General features: G+C 31.5%; 1 protein-coding gene across 1 annotated transcript; it reads left to right on the forward strand.

Annotated features, from left to right (window-relative positions):
• The first annotated feature begins 1,367 nt into the window (after positions 1 to 1,367).
• LOC106121127 (allatotropin) lies at positions 1,368 to 21,517 on the forward strand. The gene is made up of 8 exons (XM_013316627.1): positions 1,368 to 1,439; positions 15,002 to 15,184; positions 17,512 to 17,631; positions 18,234 to 18,335; positions 18,463 to 18,561; positions 19,313 to 19,397; positions 20,443 to 20,530; positions 21,426 to 21,517. The coding sequence occupies exons 2-8, from the start codon at positions 15,004 to 15,006 to the stop codon at positions 21,468 to 21,470; spliced, it is 720 nt and encodes a 239-aa protein (XP_013172081.1). The 5' UTR covers positions 1,368 to 1,439; positions 15,002 to 15,003; the 3' UTR covers positions 21,471 to 21,517.
• The last annotated feature ends 339 nt before the right edge of the window (positions 21,518 to 21,856 follow it).

Raw genomic sequence — 21,856 nt, forward strand, 5'->3', positions numbered from 1 at the left:
AGAATAGTTTAGTGACGTAATTGTAAGAGGAAAATAGTGCAGATACATTACTGATATATATTCTACTGAGTATTCTTAAGAACGTAAACTAACAGTAAACAATATCTACCTTTGGGATTAGTGTTGAGGTGCTACGGTGCTACGGTGCTACGAAACACGAAATTTGATATATTGAGTAAAATAACATTGAATTTACGTTTGATAACTTAAGATATGAGATGACATCTCGCTATATAATATTGTGACACAGCTAAGATAAGCTATATGTATATTATGTATATACTATTTATTTAGAAGGGTTCTAAAGAAAGCCTACAACTGATTTTTAACCCAATAGTAGACTTTCTTTGTAATTATACTCAGAATCAAATAATAACAATAAAACTACACAATTCCTGATTATTGTTACACATCAGATTTGAATAAATGACATTAAACTTTGAGGCTTTCTTCTTTAAATCCATTCCCTGGATGGAAAAGATGGGAAGTGGAAGTGGACTTTCCGGATGCATGGAAAGAGAAGATATTTTCTTTCTGTGCATCCTCTCCTCCGTCAATTAAAGGTAGGCCAACGCAACTGCAATTGCGCATGTCTATGGGCAACGGTCACTTCGCTATTTCAGCGATTTCAGGTGGCCGGTCGCTCGTTTGCCAACTTATTAAAAAAAAAAACTTTACCCATGTAGATTGGTTCCGAGTACTACATATAATGAATTCCTAGTTACTTATGTAGTTTAAATAAAGTTTAAACACGTCTGAAATGGCGACAAAATTGTCATTAGTATTAAAATAGTTATCGCCTAATGACCGCATTCGTTAAACAAGTAGAATTAGATTGTTTAAATGCAATAGTCTACTGCAGCAAGTAACGACCTCATATAGTACTCTATTTACTAGCGTGGTAAGTAAATAAAGATTTATCAAGAGCAATCTTTACTAATCGTGGGTTTCCGAGACAAAAAAATTTGTATACAAATATATCGTCATCCCTGACTTTCTTTGACAAAACAAATGATCCTTTATAAAGAAATAGGGTGCTTTTTCGTAAAAGTAACTTAGTAGTTTTCTTTTTCTAAAAAATATTAATAAAAGCACGATTAAGGACACACATATTCGCATTTTTACCTTTGAAAATGTAACCTCAACAAAAGTTTGTTCAAAATCAATTAAATTTCCAAATTAAATTATTAACAAATTTTCAATTAAACTCTTTTTCATGTTTAAACTCCTTAGTTCGGTGTAGTCGGAAACCTACGCACGCCTACGCTGTAGGGGCGGCGTAGCGCGTAGCACCAACCGCTTTGCGAGCGGGTCCACCTCAGGCGTATAAAACGCACCAGTGGGGACGTTCCAAGCCATTCCGGTTCCATCAGCCCAACGTGTGTGACGCTTTACTAGTTGTGATAGTGTCCCGGCGTCCAGTTACGATAACTTAGAAGGTAAGTTATACTTGACTTATTATAAGTTACAAAGCTTAGTATTACGAAAAAAGTTTTCCTAAAGTTTTTAATTTTTTTAAAAATGTACAAAAATAAGAAAGAGTCCTCTCTTATTATTAATTCATTTTAGGAAAATAAAATTTGTCTAGAAAAACTCATTTATAAAAGCATTTTACAAGATAAATTATAACAATAATTGTAATTATAAGCATGAAAGCACGATCCAATATTCACTAAAAATAAAAAAATGTATTTGAGACAAGGACTAAAAAGTATATTTTTAATTCAGAATTGAATCCTAAAAACAATAAAAAACCTTTTGGAAATAAATTTTAATACAAAAATTTCTTTTGCTAATTACAAAGGTTAATTTCTTTTACCGATTATTAAACACGTTTAGATTACGACAATTATCTTTACGATAAGAAATAATTAAAAATACCTTTAAAAATAAAAAGAAATGTATGCATCAGCGTTGTGTTGTAAAAAAGGTTACTTTTAATAAACGTAAAGAGTATGCAAGGCTGATGAACCGTTAGGGTGCTTATTGACCTATGTGACTCAACATGATCTAGATATTGCTTCCATGTTACCATCAGTTTACACTGCCCAAACACACTTTAAAAAACATTTAGTCATCCCTTACACTCGCTTTGAAAAAATAGAGATAACAATATGTCTAGTACAGGTATTACAATAGAAAAATACGGTTACAGGATGTTTTTATTTGTAAATTGAAGTTATCGAAAAAAAATTACTGCATTTAAGTTTTTTTAATATTATTTAAATCGTATTTTTTCAAGTCAAAATTATTAATATATTAGTTGAAAAACAACATGTTATTTACCTATCATCATTATAATTTAATATCAAATATTTTATGATGATAATTTATCATAAAAAATAATAAAACTTTTAAGAGTAAGTATACTTTGTGATTTTAAATACGTAATATTTTCATATTTTTATTGGACATTTACAACGACAAGCCAAACTAAACATAAATATTTTCGTTGTAGATTTATATAAACATATCATAATGTAGAGCCATAAAAGAAGCAGATCCCGACTTAAAATATCATTGGATTCTTGCAAGAAACATTCATAAATCTAAAGAAAATTTTTATATAAAAAAATATTTTAGCATTTTTACGATCCATCAATAAGTAATTCAAAAAGCACATTCTTTTTATCAAATACGCATAGAAATCGAAATATCAAAAATCATATTATCAGCCATCTTCAAGACTCCTTAAATCATATCAAGACACCTCTGTTTACATTACATTCAATAAAGCTTTTGGTACAATACTCACATAATGCAATAAGGAGTTAGGAATCGTCAGCCAAAGTATTCCTTTGAAATACTATATTTCGTACTACAGTAAGAGTATTAGATAAATTTTACTGAGAACATTTTGTTCTAGAATTTTCACTGTTAAAACACACGGAGAAAACATATCGTTATCACTCTAATTCTCTTTGGAAACACATAGATATTAATATGTTTATTATGTAGCATATAAACGGTTACGTAATTTCAACATTTCAAATGATTGTCGTTATGTAAAAAAGATATATTCCGAAGTAGAACATTTTATTTTGTTATATACTTTACAGTCCATTTATACATAAAATATTGCTAAAGAAAAAAGCGTTTAAAATTTTCTCAACAAGAAACGATTAAGCGACAAATCGTGTTCAAAAGTAGATAATAAGACATCTCGGTTTTGACAAATCTTCTTATTGTAGCAACAGGTAGGGATTTGAAATTTTAACTTAAAGTAATATTACTCGTCTGATTCTTGAAGTAAAAAAGTTATTATACAAAAAAAAATCATTTTAGAATAATTTTTATTGTTTCAATTGAAAAATTAAATAAAGTGCAAAGTACTTTATATTTTCACATTAATTAAAAACAATTTTATTTTTCTGATGCGCTTTTTTGATTTACTAATATACAAAAATTACTATGCATCCAGTTTTTCTTACAGACTAATATTTTCATTGAATCCGACTGTTCAGTTAAGGCCGTAAAGTTAAAACGTTGTGTAGCTGGCTTTAGTTTGGTTAACTATTGGTAACATTATGCGTATTTAATTCATAATATTATTTCAGTGTTTATAGTCACCCTTAACCTTCAGGCTTTGTACCTCTCGGTGGGGACGTATAGTGAGCTGATGATGATGAAAGTCTTATAGTAATTATAGTAAAAGTTAGGCAGTATCATCATCATCAGCTAATAATATCCCCACTGATGCTCGGAGCCTATCAATTGTTTTATTAATATATAAATTATCTTGACTATTATTACGATTTTAATAAGCTTGATTTACATACGTTGGTATAAAATTGATTAAAATAGCAACCGACGGCAATACGGTAAAACAAACTGAAAGCTCGCCTTGTTTGTTCGAACATTTAATTTTGCTACAGCGTAATCTATAGTCACATTGGCTAGTTGGACATTACAGAAGCAATATTTGAAAAATCAAAGTATGTGTTTTTTACCTTACAATAATAGAGATAATAGTATTCATACAGTTTCCTCACAGGATACTACATGTTTGGAATTGATGACAAAGTCAAAGAAAACTAAAATCAAATAAGAAACGTCTAAGTGTACGAAGATCAATTGTCCAGTTAGAAAAGTTATTGATTGTATCACAATTAACAATAATATAACCCACGCCCTTAACTCAAAATAGTAGACAGAGACCATGGATCTGTCACACCACTCTCGCTTTTTCTGCATTCATACATCTGCATGAAATAATAATTAATATAAAAATGTATTTAGCAGTATTTTAATTTGGGATCAATTCGTAATTTGTCATTTTTGCTGAAAACCTCAATCGATTCAGGTTTATAAAGAGACTTTTAAAGCATTTCAATTGTAAGCAAGTATTATTAACGAAAACCTTTTCTTACGAAACATACAAAAGCCATATAAAAACCTTTGCATGTGTGAAATTTTTTCCAGCAATTCATTCGCTGATAACTGCTACGATAAAAAGTCTTATTGTTAGGAAGCAAGAGTACTTTGAATTCTCTTTTTAATGCCGGGAAAATATTGAATTTCCGTTACGATAGAGGAAATTGAGAAAATTTATTTACCCTTCGCGCTATGTAGGATGACTTCGTTATAAATGTGTAGAATTAAAAATGATTGTAACATATTTTTTCAAGTAAATTTTATAATTGACTTTGGCCGACATTATTTATTTTTCATTTCAAATATATTCAGACACTATCCGTCGCCCGCGACTCCGTCTCCGCGGAATTAAAAAAAATTTAGTAGCCTATGTGTTCTTCCAGACTATGTTTTATACCTATGCCAAATTTCAGCGGATTCTGTTCAACCGTTCTAGAGATACCTTTAAACAAACATCCATCCATTCATCTAAACATTCGCGTTTATAATATTAGTAAGATTTTAGCACAAGCCAGTTATTTTTTTAGGAAATATTGTTAAAAAAAATTCCATATAAAACTCTAAATAACTTTAAATTTCAATATAATTTAGTAGCACCTCTGTTTTATTTATTTTCATATGGAGTTGTTTCGTTATCACTTTCCTAATGGATGTACATTTGGTTGAAAATTAAAAAAAAAAGTATGTTCCAAAGAAGATAAGCTCCCGGTTAACGCAAAAGCATTTCCATAATCGTAAATGCGCTTTTGTTTGCGCGAATGTACACAATTTTATTTGTCTTGGCAATGACTGCTTGTCAAAAATGACCACATTAATTTTAGCACTAAAACAAAAATAAAATTTGTGGACAAAGATAACATTCGTTGACAATAATTGAACCAACATAAAAGACTAACTCTATACTAAGATTACGTACAGAAAATATTTCATTTTTTTCGAATGAACTGAGAAACTTCTCAATTAAAAGACTATTTCTCTACGCTTTAAAAGCTAATTTAAATGAGAAAAAGCTTTTATATAAAAGTGTAATTATTATACATTTATAGTTCCGTTTTCTTGTGTCACAAGGTCTACTTAGTTTTCTTGTTTATAGCTAAAGTTATGTTAACCAGCAAATTAGTTTAAATTTTAATCAACGCCGCGTCACTTAAGAAAGTTTTGAGATCTCTTTGTCGGAGACAAGAGTTTAATGTATCCCTCTAATGTGCTTCTTAATGTTTCTTAGTTTTATACTCGTATTATTTTAAGAGAAAATTTTACGTTGTATTTATAAATCTCTACATATTAATAAAATTAGAGTCTCTGTATGTAGCATCGAAGTACACATGATGGAATTTTCTTGGCTGATAACAAATAACAATTTTTTTTAAAAAATTTGTCTGTCTGTATGTCCGTTAAGGCGCGTTTATCTCGAATAATCACTGGAACAGCTGGCTAGATTTTGATGGGACTTGAAAGGGAAGCTAACTACTGCTCACGGGTATATTATAGGACACTTTTTTTAATTCTGCGTGGAAGTAGTCGAGCACGACCGCTAGTTTAACATAGAATTAATTTAATTTGAAGACACGGGTTTGCGAACTACATGGTCTCACGTTACTCTGGTAACCAAAGGCATGGTAAGAATTGGGGCGCTGTAGAAATATCGCTCAGGGCGTTGTTAGCTTTGAAACTGGCACTAATATAAAGTACTTAGCTTACTGTTAACTCATGACAGAGCTGACAGACGAAGGATCCTTTATTCTAACTCCATAAGCCTACGGCGTCAGAAACATTAAAAGACAATATATATGTCACAATAGTTATAGTATTTAGTTTAAGTCATTCTGTTTTTTCTTAACACAAACATACAATTTGAAAATAAAATTGTTGCATATTTTAAAATAATCTTATCTTGATGTCTTGTTTAATTTAATTTATACTAATTATTATTCATGTAACCAAATCTAACTTTAAGAAAGCCTTGGATTTGAATGGACCGTGTAAAATTCTCTTCATTAATTTTTGAATTTAATTTATATAAACCGAATTAGCGAGACAGTATTTCTTCCAATGGGTTTGATGGGCAATTTTTTATTAGTGGAATTTCCATACATACCAAGCGATGTTACTAAAAATAAAATAGCCTATGTTTCTCAGGGATAATATAGCATTCTAATGGTAAAAGATTTATTGAAATCAGTTCAGTAGTTTTTGAATTTTATAGTTACATACATAAATAAAAATTGTAAATTTTGTAAATAATGTTAGTACAGAAATGTCAAAATTTAGTTTAAAAAAATGTCTTACAACAAAGCTAGTTTTTAATTGTTCGCTGGCCTTTTTAACCTCGTTAACGTACATTTTTAGAATGACATTAATTACTAGAGGATTTTCATTTTACGTCATGTTACCTCTTAACCCGCTCATAATGATGACGTCACGCGCCTGTCAGAATTCGCACCTCCAGCATCTTCTGATCCAAATAGGGACAAAAGAGATTTCAATTACGATCAGAATGACAAAGCATTTACTTTAAAACATTATTAATTACTGTAACTTCATTAGAAAGATGTGACTTAGCATATTTTTAATAGGTCTTGTTATTCATCTAACTTAATATATTTTAATTTACCTTTCTAGTTAAGGAGTTTATCAATATTGTAAAGTATTCGATTATTTGCTAATTTAAATATCGAATAGTCGATAATTAATGTTTAAACGGCAATATTTAATATTAATGCAATCAAATTGATAACCAATAGGAAATCTTCAAATACAATAACTATTAACCAATCTGTGGTTTCTTAATAATAAGCTTTGATTGTTGAATTTTAATTAGCATTTGCAAATAGAGGTCTATAAGATAATATCTTTGCGGTTACACTCCGGTTGGAGATTGGAAGGACGGTATGGAGTAATTACACAGTACGATTCTCGTTTGTTTTGTCGTTGCGTAGTGCAATACAGGACCTGTTTGCTAATTGAATTTAGTTATTTGAGTAGTTTGTACTTCGAGATGTTGTAATTAGTAAATTAGTTCTTGTAACTAAACTAACTAAGGAGCGTCGGTGGCTCAGTGGTCAAGCACTTGACTTGCAATCTGCAGATCCTGGGTTCGAATCCCGCCATGTACCAATGTGTTTTTCTATTTTCGATTTACATATGTACATTTATCCGACTTTCTTACGGTGAAGGAAAACATCACAATGCAACCTGCACATGTCTGAGAAGAAATTCAAAGATTTGTGTGAAGTCAACCAACCCGCACTTGGCCAGCGTGGTTGACTATGGCCTAATCACCCTTAACATAGGGTAGGCTCCGAGCCCATCGGTGGGGACGTGTAGTGAGCTGATGATGATGAACTAAACTAGCACGGAACATGTCCATACAACCACTTACTTAATGTACCAAATTTTAATAAATCTTTTATTCATAGCTGTCCGCGACTCAGTCTGTGCGGTATTAAAAAAAACTTAATTAGTAGCCTATGTTATCTTCTAGATTATGTTCTACATCTATGCCAAATTACACCGAGATTCTGAGTTCTGAAGATATCACCTAACAAACATCCATCCAAACATTCGCATTTATAATATTAGTAAGATGGATGTTGGTAGCATTTTTTTGTAAATCTAGAACTATTTAATGTTATTAATTAGATAAATGGTTTACTAGTTAGTCTAATTAGGTCTAATCTTTTAGACTTGTTTTGAATCCAAATTTAATGGTTGGCCTTGTCATACAAAGCTAAATTTCCTTTCAAAATCTCTCAAATTCGAACGTTTTCAAAGTTCAAAATTATTTTCGATAAAGGCTTTGTTGAAAATTTTGTTAAAATGAGTTTTTTAATGCCAATAATTTTTGTGATCGAAGCTTTGATTTTTGAAACGAGATTTTTTTTAATCTATATAGAATAGAACTCTATTTTTTTAGATTAAATTTTATTAAGTATAGTGAAAGTAATTCAAACATTTGATGAAATGAGCGGTTAATACAGAATGAACATTCTGAGAAAATTAACAATTAACCACCCGATTGATCAAAGGAAACTTACTATTTAGTAACTTTACAAAAGATAAACAACAGGTTGTCTATTACAGTACAAAAGTTTATTCCAATTGTTTATACAAAATTAAAATTAAAGAAAGCAAAGAGCTTTAAAACATTCAAGAATTCTTTTGTAAAGGAATACTTTAGAGACTGAGTAATTTTTAGTATGGCGTCATTTTTGATAATGGAAATTATTTAATATTTAACAAGAAACAATCAACTTAGCATTTTAATATTATAATTTAATTAATAAAACATATTAGATAGATATGCATTTTATTATAAAAGAATTTTTTTATATAAATTATAAGGTGGCAAATGACCGAGCGGCCACCTGAAATCGCTGAAACAGCGAAGTGACCGAGACATAGAAATCCGCAATTGTAGATGCCTTGGCTCGAATCGACGGAGTTTTTCCTTCCTATGCATCCCCTCATCCCCTCATGTCAAAGTTTTGACAAATACAAAACCTCAGTAAAATCTTATATACATATATATAATAAAGTCGTGTTAGCTACACTATTTATAACTCAAAAACGGCTTTACCGATATGGCTGAAAAATGGCGAGGAGGTAGCTTAGAGCCAGGAGACGGACATAGGATACTATTTAATCATTTTTTTTTCGAATTTATTCCTTGAAGAGCTGCTTTTTATTTAACTTACTAATATTAAGTATTTTTATACATCCACGCGGACGGAGTGACAGACAGCTAGTTATAATTACATTCGAAGTCAAATGGTGAAACATCATTGATATAAGTTCCAATCAAAGCTCAATTCTGCTGACCAAAGCACTAACTGCAGTCTGCAAACCAGTGGTAATTACCATTAATTGTCCACATTTCCTACTAAAAGGTAACATTTAGTAGCTTGCTTTGTACTGTTTTACATCACAAAATTATTATTTTGTCGTCTCCAACGTAAATATGTGTATTAAACTACTTTGTCCCTTTCACGTACTCTACATCGTACTTATATGACCTGTAATTTAAATCTTCCTTTTTACTAGTATTAAAAATGTGAATGCTTGGATGGATGTTTGAAGATATCTCTGGAACGGCTCAACGGAACTTGATCAAATTTGGCACAGATGTAGAACGTAGTCTGAAAGAACACATAGGCTACTCTTTTTTTTTTAATCCCGCGCGGACGAAGTCGCGGGCGACAGCTAGTACAGCCAATAAATTGTATTGTATTGCATTGCATATCGATTTTGTCTATTCATTTGTTTTCACATTGTTCATTTCATCAATTAAAACAAACGACATTGTAAATTCGGCAAGGGCGTTTATTTAGTTCACTTTATGTGTTCGTGGAAAAATGTTTTCACGAGTAATTGCGGTAACTCGTAAATAAAAGATCAAGGGGTTTAGTACGAAAATTTGCAAATATTCGTAACGCGTTATCGACATTTGTATTATTGTGCAGTGCTATTGGGCCGTAAAATACTGACAAAAATCTCATATAATAACATAATATAAAATGTGTCAACTTTACGAATTCTTTGATTCGATTCGTTTAAGTCAGTCTTTCCCAAAGTGGGCGATAACGCTGCCTTGTGGGCGCTGCAGGTCTCAAGTTGCGGGCTATAGTAAAAGTTTCGTTTAGAATTCTCTGTTAATATACATATATAGGTTACAATAATTAATTAATTTAATTTGAAGTTATAGTGGTTTTTGAATACGTGAAAATATGGGGGAGCTAAAAAATTTTTGTTCTCAAAGTGTGCAGCAGATAAAATAAGTTTGGGAACCACTGGTTTAATTAAATGGTTACAGACATTTATTATAAGTATTTTTATATTAACTTTTGTGAGGTTTCTTAACCGGAGTATGTATTACGTTATTAATTGAAATACTTTATAAGACCTTGGTAGTATTGAATTATGTTGCAAATTCCTCTTTTACGTACGTAAAAAAGTTTTCCCTTGCGAATACACAACGATATATAGTTTTTATGGGTGTGGTTGATGTTTCAAGCCCTTTTTAATTATAACTTTCACTTAACACATTCGTATTGGGATTAAGGGACGGCGAAGTATTTCGTAATATCCATTGCAAAAACAAGTATCTATTAAATTTGCAATTTGATAGGCACAGTTATAAATAAAATAATGGTTGAAATAAAAAAAAATAATAACGTCGTTTAATAAACGAAACAATGTTCTACCATGTCTAATACATAATATTGTATTTGATTCCTAGACATTCATTCAAAGATTAGATAAAAGAAAAAAATAATAGTTAAAAACCTGATATGTTAACCCAAAAACCCTTATAATAATATAATATTCGGTCGGCTTGTTAAATGATTGAATTAAGGTAGGTCGTTTAAATTTCGCGAAGTCAGGGGATGATCGGTAATGCGAAAGAATTGAACGAGATGTCGCCGTGAAGTAAGGTAATAACAATTTTATAGTTAAAGCTGACCCTATGTTTGATATTCTGCCCTTTTGAGTTGCCGTAGCATTTTACGTGATCATTTTTTTATATTATTCATATCAAAATCGTGATAAATTATTTATAACAACTTTATGTAATAAACTAACTGTAGCACGCGACTCCGACCGCGCAATATTAAAAAAAACGTGATTAGTGGCTTATATGCTCTTCCAGACTACGTTCTATATATTTACCACTCGAGGTCTGTTCAGCCGTTCTAGATATATTATACCTTCAAACAAACATCCATCCATCCTTCCATCCAAACATTCACATTTATAATATTAGTAAGATTATCAAATACTAAATTATAAGAATAGGAGAGGTTTTGCTATGAAGGACCTTTATACCCATTTCTTGCTTAATTATAGGTCATGGTGCTAAATCAAACTTAAGTAAGAAAAGAAATTTAATTAGACTTTACATTTACCTTCCGATAATTATAAGGAGAAAATTAAAAATGTCTTACACCTGCACGTGAGTAAATATCATCTAAAAGGGTTTGAATTTCATAAATGTCCGTTCTCTATTGAAGTAGAAAATGTCTACGTCATAAAAGCCCTTCGAGAAGTTTCAAACGAGAGTACAATACATCACACACAAGTTTGACGCACGCTATAGTTGAGTGAACTTCCTATTCAGTTTGTTTTCATTATACGGCAACAGTGTACGTAAAGTTAAGGTAGGCAGTAACAATACAAAGAATAAATAACAGTGGTAGAGCCCCCTTTAACATCTTCGCACGAATTGGCCCGGTTCGCCCGGTGAAATACCACGACCACACAGAAGACAGGCATGAAGTGGAAGCAATTTCGCGTTTCGTCTGATGAGTGTGCGTCCCAGAGGCCTAATTTAGTCCTCTTCCCCTTCCCACCTTTTTCTTATAAGGAAAGGATGGGAAGCGGAAGTGGACTTTCCGGATGAGAGGATGCATGGAAAGGGAATATATTTTCTTTCTGTGCATCCTCTCCTCCGTCGATTAAATGTAGGCAACGCATATGCAATTGCGTATGTCTATGGGCAACGTTCACTTCGCTATATTAGCGATTTCTGGTGGCCGCTCGTTCGTTTGCCACCTTACGATATAAAAAAAGTGAATTGATAATATCGACACACATGTTTTTGTACATGTGTCAGTGGAAACCGACGGTGAAATGGTAAATTATAAATATAACAATTGCTATGAAAGATTAACTTTCTTTTCAATATATTTTAATAATTCAGTATAAAGAAAATTTCAGTTAATTTCTATGTCAAAGCTTCGATAACAATAAACAAAGTCAATGAGAACGACTAAATTAAAATAGCTCAGCTCCAGCGACACTTTATGAACTAGTTTTAAATTTCACTAACGCTATATGAAAAGCTAAACTTAACTCTTTAAAGCATTTCGACCTTTGTTACCTGAACTCTGCTTATTATATTAAACTTTCCTTTACAAATTATTCAGATTTCCATATTAATAGACTAGTAGTAGACTGAAAATGCTTTAAATTGTCTTTTTAGGGTCCTATTTTTTCGAAATAATTATGTACTTATTTGACCTCTTTGGTACACAAGGAGTTTGCATACCATTATGTTTGTATTCAAATTGGCTGATAATAATGTTGCAAATAAAAAAAGTGAAAAGAAGAATTTACCGCCCAAATATTTTACGCAACAATATCCCGCTTTATAAAATTAGGTGCATATAATTTATGAGAGATAATTTGCCTTTGCTTCAAACTATTCCGCCTCTGCAATTAGCATTCGACGATCTATTTTGGTCACTGTTCATTAATACGTGGAATTGTCATGTCTGTCATCTACACTCTAGTTATTACTGTCCTAGATAAGATATTTGGAGAAATATTAAATTACTTTGACAATTATCTTACTATCATACTAATATTATAAATATGAATAATTAGATGGATGGATAGATGTTTATTTAAAGGTATTTACGGATCGGTGGAGAGGATCTCGATGAAATTTGGCATACATATAGAACATAGTCGGACGGAGTCGCGTGCGATAAATGCAAAATAAGACTAACACGGTTTGATAAGAATTATTTATTTAACGAAAAGATGTACGCTAATTTCTGAACTTACTTAGAGGTAATTCCTAATGAATTGAGGAAGGTTCTAGGATATGTAAAAGGTGTTTTGTCTATGTTTCATGCATAAAATTAGGATCTGAGAGAAAATATTCTTTATTTAGCAAGATCTTAACATATTGAAGATTTACTTTTTTATTTGCAATGCTAAGGTATTCTCTTATTTTTAGAACGTTACTGATCTTATTCGGATTACGTCTTGGGCATTTATGTATGAGCGTAAAAGAATCGCTTACATTGTCAATAAAAATCTAAAAATAATCTTTGGTTTTTTAAAGTCTGTAGTAACACCAATTGTTAACTAAATATATCACGTATATAAACAATATTTTACAACAGATTTGTTAACATCAAACTGATCATTAAGTCATTGAAACTAATGCTGTTAGTTACTATAAAAATTATGACCCACACTAAAAAATGGCCAATATAAATTCAATTAGTATCAATTTCATGGTTGCATTTTCAGCTTTCCCTTTGAAGATGGTAATTTATCAAATAGTGGTTTCTCACAAGCATCATTCTTCAACAATCTTTTTTTTAAAATATGGATTCGTATAAATCTTAAGCAAGAAATTAAATAAAATCCTACGCCCCACAAAATTGTTTTAACAATACTTGACTTGTTTTTAAATTCATCCGCTCTTAAGATACGATATAAAGTAAGGAAGAAATTGTTTTTCAAAGGAATTCTTTTCTTCAAACTCGTATTTAATTTCAATCTTAGTCGGACAGATTGTTAAAAGTAAATTAATATTACGTTTATCATTGTACTCGGATATGAGAATAAAAGAATTTGAACAACACAAAGTAAATTTAATAAAAAATGTTGCGACCATTTTAAAGGTCGGAATTCGAAACGTAATATAATTTTTGAATGAAAATTACAATTGTTATATTTCGAATTACGTTTTTATAATTTAATTTTTAATCCGCTTTTGATTACGAGTAACAAAACACTTAAGTGCATTTTGTCCATTGAATGTGCTCAAAGATTAAGATATATGGTTTCGCGCTTACGTCGATTAGCCTTTAGTATTAAGTCGTTGAAACTACAAAAGAAATACCAAGAAGCATTAAGTTCAGTCACTTTTCAAAGCTACCATAGATGTCTTATCGCGTGTTTCTACTGTCGAAGCAAAAACAGTGTGTTTATTTTTTTTTAAAGACAATTGAAAGCTACACTTTTAGTCCTAGCGTAGTAGAAACCCAATTTTTATAATTCTAATCTTACTAATATAATAAAAGCGAGTGTGTTGATGGATGTATGGATGTTTGTTTGAAGTTATCTCCAAAAAGGCTGTATAAATCTCGCAGAAATATGACATAGATGTAGGTCATAGTCTGGAAGAACACATAGGCTACTAATTAATTCCGCGTGGACGAAGTCGCGGGCCACAGTTAGTATACATATAGTTATGAGATATGTTTACGATGATAATGATTAAACTGTTGCACGTTTTACAAAAATAACATAAGTATATCGTAATGGCGATAAACGTAACCTAAGGTGCTAACAGCGCGGTAAAAGATCAGTATTGCTCTATAAAACGTTACAGCACGTGCCTGTCTTGTTAGCTCGAAGATGTATATAAACGTGGGTGTGTTCGTCCGTATATTAGTTTCAACGGAGTGGCCATAAAACAAGGATGTTCGAGTGTGTCCATTATATTACGCTTTCTTAGCGTTAAAAGGAAAGTTTAGTAGTTTGAGACATTTTCGGCAATTGATGAGGACGGGCCGTAAGTAGATTTATAAGCGTTTATACGAGATAACCTGATTTTAAAGGTAAATTTAGGGAATTGTTATTTTGATCTTAAAACAAGCTAATTAGGTTTAAAGATTTAGTAACTAATTAGTAACTAATAACCAAAAACAGGTCTATAACAAACTTTAAAAACATTAATAAAGTTCGTAATAGACGGAATTCTAAAAATATCGGGAGCTCAAAAGGCCAGTCTTTATAAGAATCCTTTGCGTTACAAACTTTACGTTAGTAAAAAAATATGAAAGTTTAATTCCCATATAAGTACAACAAGTTTATTTCTAAACAGCCATGAACATCTCAATGCAAGTGGTGATCGTGGTGGCGGCGATGTGCCTGTGCCTCGCGGACGGCGCGCCCGAGGCGCGTATGACGCGCAAACAGCAGCGGCCCACGCGCGGCTTTAAGAACGTCGAGATGATGACAGCCAGGGGCTTCGGAAAGCGTGACCGACCTTCCGCCAGGACTGAACGTAAGTACAAGCTATACAAAGTAATTACATATTAACATGTCTTCTCATGTCTGCTACTGTCTTCATATGTTTGCCTTATAATGAGGCAGACACATGTCTATTGCATAAGGCAAGGAAACTATGATCATAATCTACATGTGTATCTTGAAGAAAGTGGCCCTACACTTAGTTGTAGGTTTTATTCCAAGATTATTACTCTTCTTTCTCATCTGTTTATTTTATTTATTATCTGTTTAATGGAAGATCATATAATATTTCAATGCCTTTGTAATACAGCAGAATTAAGGAGTATTTGAGCCACATTAATATTCATCGAAATTGCACTACGTTGCAAATTACGCCGATAATATTAGAGTTACTACAATAAAGCAAAACTATGTTGATAAACGAGTCCTTGGGTTAAGATTAACATGTTTAGTTACATAGTTTAGTATATTTTAAAGAGTTTCAACTGTATTGAGATAGACAGGTAACACAAATACTAATATTGAATATTTCTTGATTGGTACATCGGAAATCGACAGTTTTTATGACCAAGTTCCCCTTATCCAGTTAAGTTGTAAAAAAGATGAGAGAGCATTCTCTCTCATCTTTTAAAACTGATTGATGATATTGCGAATGACGTGATTTAAACTTAAATATATACAGTGGGGAAGTTTCAGAAAGTTTACTGTTCAATTTTATATTAATTTAAATAGACGTTAATTCAGTTAGAGGCGCCCTGCATCTTCCTGTTATTGTTACGGCTTCAGAGGTATTTTGTTAGAATAATCTTATTACGTGCCAAAGTTTTAGGGGCAAATTGGCACTGAATTGATTTAAAGTGAAAAGATACATAATACGGTTGTATATATGCACGTACATTTCTGTATTTGAAACATATATTTCGAGTTTCGGAAAATACTGAAGCGTAAATAGCCTATGGGTACAGATTTCCGTGTACATGGTCTAGGCTTCGAATGCCGCCATTCGACTATCGTAAACCATAGCCTAGCAGAAGCATAGAGCTCAGTTGGCATGGTACGAAAAATATTAGTAAATTTCCACAAATCTAATGCTAATTTTATTAAATTAAAAAAAAGAATGTAATCGGCAATATATTATCTGTTGCCAGCGATAGTAAAAAAACCTTTTCAAATACAGTTTCGCCTGAGGGAAACTGTTCAATTACATACTCGTTATACCAAGACAATTCATGTAAGTAACATATGTATCAGTTGAGAAAAACAAAAGCGAACTATAATTGAAACATGGAGTTGTTACCCTTATACCTGACGGCAATAACCGACGTTGAAATAAGATACTCCTTATTGATCAAGCTGTGTACGTAGAAAATATTACACATATCTTGTGTACGTCACGATTTTTATATGAACTTTATCATACTAGTACTTCGATCAACATCTTAAGAAGCTCTTGCTAAACAGTTGGATTAAGTACTCGATACATAAGGTAGTTCTAGAAACCGCGCGCATCGTGAGAAGTTTTCGGAAATGAACTATATTAAGAATATGACAAATAAACATAGAAAGTCATAAATGCTATTGTTTTGATGAATGTTTGTTAGAAGAACGACTGCATGGATGTCTCTGAAACTTAGCATGGATGTAGACTAATATTCTCCCGAGCGGATGGAGTCGCGGGCGATAGCTAGTGTATTATAAATCATTATAAAAGTCACTAATGTAACGTCACTTTTAAATAGGACCTTCGCCACGGGCATCCATCTTGTATGTCAAGCAAAACTTGCATTAACGCTGACTAATGGGACGGAAAATTTATTATAAATTTTAGACGTATTTTAACTTTACATTTCCTTTAAAGTAGCTTTGTGGTGTTCACTTTAAAGGGAACAACAGATTGTCATATGTTTACATTTCGCTATTTAATTATAATAGCGTAAGATTTTTTTTAAATAATAACCAACTTATCTTTTGCGACAATGATTCACTGATATTTGTCTTACTAATATTAAATTATAAATGCGAATGTTTGAACAAATGGATGGATGGATGTTTGTTAGAGAGTATCTTCAAAACGGCTGCATCGATTTCGCTGAAATTTGGCATTGATGTTGAACATATTCCGGAAGAACACATAGGCTCCTTATTAAGTTTGGTTCAGTTCCACGCGGACGGAGTCGCGGGCGACAGCTAGTTACATAATAAAGCTATAATTGAGTAGCCAATCAAATTACAAGTGGTAATTTAAAGTAACGGATTTAGTAAAGATAGTTTTCTCAGTTCTTTAGTTATGGTAAATATTAATTAATGAAGAAACGTTTTAATAATATTTATTGTTGTACTAAACTGAAATGATTTGTAAAGGCGACGTTGAACATCAATCATCATCAGAACGCGCGAGTCGTGGAACCCCAACATTTAAAAGCCCCACGGTTGGTATTGCAAGGGATTTCGGAAAAAGAACACCGGAAGTGGAATACGAAGGTATAGAAAGAAGTAATTCGGTTTCCGGCTTTGATTGAGCCATCAATTTGCAACGGAACTGTGGAATGGACAAACAGTACCCTTACAACTGGGAACTACATTGACTCAGGAATCCCTTGGACGGGCCTTTTATATGTTGCTTGTGTTCAAATCGAATTTACTTCAAGTGAAATCGCAATTCGATGGCGGTTTTCAGCTTCAAAGAAGATTTATTGGTTGCTTAGCTACTACGCTGCATGCATATGTTTCAAAATCGAATTGAAAATTCCATTGCTAAATCGAAGTGTTGGAACTTTTACATAATAGTTTTATTTTATGTTTCACATTTGTACATGAAAACCTTAGTTACTTTGTACTTGTGTAAGAAGCTAAGTATATAATGCTTAGGATCTTAACACCAATTTGACTGGTGAATATGTTATCTTAAAACACTTTAATATAAAAAATATTCTTGGCAATTTACTTGTAGGCGTTTTAATATCTCTAAGAATTATATTTTAAAAAAAGCAGAACAAGTACATTGCCATGATAAACAATATATTAACCTCAAATATTTATACAAAAACAATTTAACACTGCTTAAAAAACTTAAATTTGTCTAGATAACTTTGACGCACCACGCAAGATATTTAGACCCAAGACTAAGCTAATGGTTGCCTCTGATTTTGGCAAAAGGAGCGGTTACGATGATATTAATGATGAAGGTAATTATAAAATATCAAACGCTTTAGTTGCTTTTAATTCAAAGCAAATGAATCTTGCTTGAGATTTTAAAGCCTAAATATAAAGTGTTATCAAAGTTATTTATAAAAAAAGAATGAATTCTAACAGAGGTGGAAATAAGAGTAACCAGGGGTACTTTTAAGCCCAATTCAAACATACTTATCGCAAGGGGCTACGGCAAACGAGATGAGACACGACGCGGTCGAGGTAAACCGATTATTGGAGATGATTTCGAAGCCAATATAAAGGATAAACACCCACATATTGGCGATGTGTTATTATATGTTTGTTCACGTATTCAGCTCTACATACGTACTGTTTACGTAACCAGTATTTATTTAATATATTACATGTCAACCGAAAATACCCTAGGGACTGTTACCATGCCTAACCTAACACGAAACGTCTACATCGGTAAACGTAACCAAACAAAACACAATATGATACATAAACAAATCCTACATATAGCATGTATAAGGGCTGTCATACACGGTCTACAAACTCCAAGCTTTAAGTGGTCGGCGTCTTGAAATCAGCAGTTGACTTCTGAATCTTTCAGTTCCCTATAGAAATGTTGTCGACAGTACGCCGACTGCTTTAAGCGGTTCGTGTTTGCCAGCCCTTATAGTGGTGATAAACTGTCGCTTCTAGGAAGTTACGTTACAATGCATCTCTTTCACTCCGTATTTAGGACTGTTATGGAGGAATGGGACAACAGAGATCATCTGAGGTGTCCTTTTGTTACGCAAAAGAACAATCAAGGAGAAGATTGTATTTAGTTAAGCGCTTTCGATGTGCGATGAGGTCTTAAGAAATATTGTGACCCAAATGTTGCTTATTACTTATTATGAATGTGCCTTTATTATGATATAACTATATTCGAGTACTGACAATAACTCATTTCGGGACCAATACAATATTACTGTTGTATATGTTCTTATATTTATATAAATTACAGTTTTTGGTTTGGAGAATATCTGGGAGTCTCTTGAGAACATGCCGGAGAAGGACAACCAGGAGAACGATGACAAAGTTATTGAAAGGTATTGTGTCAATTGTTTTTTTACAATAAGGAAATGTTCACAAGACACAATTTTAGTTAATCTTATATCTTTAAATGAGCAATTCTAGTAAAATAATTCTTCAATTCTTTACAAATATAATTGGAATCTTGGAATCGGCTCCAACGATTTTCATAAAATTTAGTTTCGGGGGCGATAAATCGATCTAGCTAGGAATCATTTTTAGAAAATGTAATTTTATTCCTGTTTTATCGATAATCAACTTAAACATAAACTTAACTTTTTCTATCGGTAAGATCGAAAAATATTATTCATATTTCATCATTTTATTAGTAATTCCTACTTAAATATAATTTCCAAAAAACACAATAAAAAAAAATACCGAGCGAAGCTCGGTCATCCAGATTTTTAGACTTTAATTGTGTAACTAATACTAATAATAACACCTAATAGAATATGTTACAATATTAAAACTAATGTGTTAGCTTCGTTATATGAATGCCTAAAATTTTACTTTACGTCTTTATGAACATTATTTTTTTAGATCTTGCTTATTGACTTCGACTTTAATGCATATTGTCGTATTTGATTGATCGATGCGTAATTTAGCTAATATTGTCTTAAAATTTAAAAAGATTTTGCCAAACAAATATATCTTATTACCGTCCAACTTTTAAAAATATAGTAACGTGAAGGAAAATGGCGTCTCAAAGTTTACAAACTTATAAGCCAAAGAGCAAAGTTCCTAATCTTTGTAGATTATATTACAAAACAAAAATTTATATGAGAATAAAATGTTTCACGACTTGGGTTGATTTGGGTTTTCACTGATGAAACATCTATACAATACTTTCATAAATATAAGTTATAAGATTGTGTAGAATAGATTCCAATTTACATGTCATTAAAAATTATATCTGTCTTTTTCCCTCTAACTTATTTACTCTTTGTTCTCATATTTACTTATAGCGTTTCCAGTTTTAAATACATTATGCAATTAGTTAATTAAAGTGCACAACAATTAAAAGTTTTATAATCTACATAATTTTTCTTTTTATATTAAAAGCATCCCAGTGGATTGGTTCGTGAATGAAATGCTCAACAATCCGGATTTCGCTCGATCTGTCGTGCGAAAGTTCGTTGACCTCAATCAGGTAACAATTCTCATAACACTTCGTAGTATTTTTACACGAAATATGAAATATATTTAACTTATTCCTTTTTACTCTAGGTTTTGCTATTGAAGATAGACAAATAATTAAACGAAATTAGTATAAGTCGTTTTTAAGAACAGTTTTATTGTCTGTACAAATTATTCCAAACTAATGCTTTTGTAAATCTACTTAAGGTTATAAATATGCAACATTCTCCATCAAAGGCCGTCTAATTTCATGCTAATTTGATGTTTCTATATTAGTAATTATCAATCGTCTTTTGCATCTCTGCATTTCATAATAGCTATTAATGTTGCATTATTAACAGTATAGTGAAATTGTCAATTTCAATTTTAAAATCAATATTTCATATAATTTCTAATTTAACTTTATTGTTATTTTTCTAGAAGGTATAATGTTTTTTTTTAAATTAATTAGACAATATTTTCTCAATGAATAAACCACCACGTTTGATCACGTTCCTTAAGTGAAGTGATGTGAGCGAAAGCTATTATGCCATAACTTAATTTATGCCTATTTTCTCTACTTTTGAAAACTACCACGTCATATTTAAATGGAAAAAGTGAATATGCAGTAAAATCCAACAATCATCTTCTGTTGGTTTCCGAGACCAGAATCTCTGTATAAAGCATACCGCCATTCCTGTAGTTGTCTTTGGGAAAATAACAATAGGTTTTAATAGAAGACTTTGGTCGGTGAATCATATAAAGCTTAATTTAATATCTTATCCTGCCTTATTAATGCCTGGAAGAATAAACATTATATTAGAAATAAAAGGATATTATGTATAGTTTATTTATAAGTTATGTTACTTATGAATGACGTGTGATTTTTTTGTATTCGACAGTTTAAATAATATGAAATATCATTTCAGGATGGCGCCTTGTCTTCGGAAGAGTTACTCAGAAACGTGGTTTAAACAAACGAACATGGCTAGTTAATTCTATTATGTTTATGCTCTGTTACTACTACGATCGCTTTATTTATTGTATAATTTTTATATATGTTAAATTTACGATACTGTGATATGAATAAATAGAAAAAAATATACTATGAATTATTTGAAAAATACAAAAAAAAAATATTTTATTTATTTTTAAATATTTTCCGATTGGACTAAAACGTAAAGTTTCTCCTTAAAATTATTGTAAATAGTGTATTTACGATGACAGGATTTTAAATGAAATTTTAATGTTGCGAAAGTTGTCCATAGATTATAGTCAACCTTTGGAAAGGTCTTTAGGCTGTTTTTTTTAATATCTTCAACAACAAAAAGGATCTTTTACCAAAAAGATTTTATTACCA

Source organism: Papilio xuthus, unplaced genomic scaffold (assembly GCF_000836235.2).
Source record: "Papilio xuthus unplaced genomic scaffold, Pxut_1.1 DF826945.1, whole genome shotgun sequence".
NCBI lineage: Eukaryota > Metazoa > Arthropoda > Insecta > Lepidoptera > Papilionidae > Papilio > Papilio xuthus.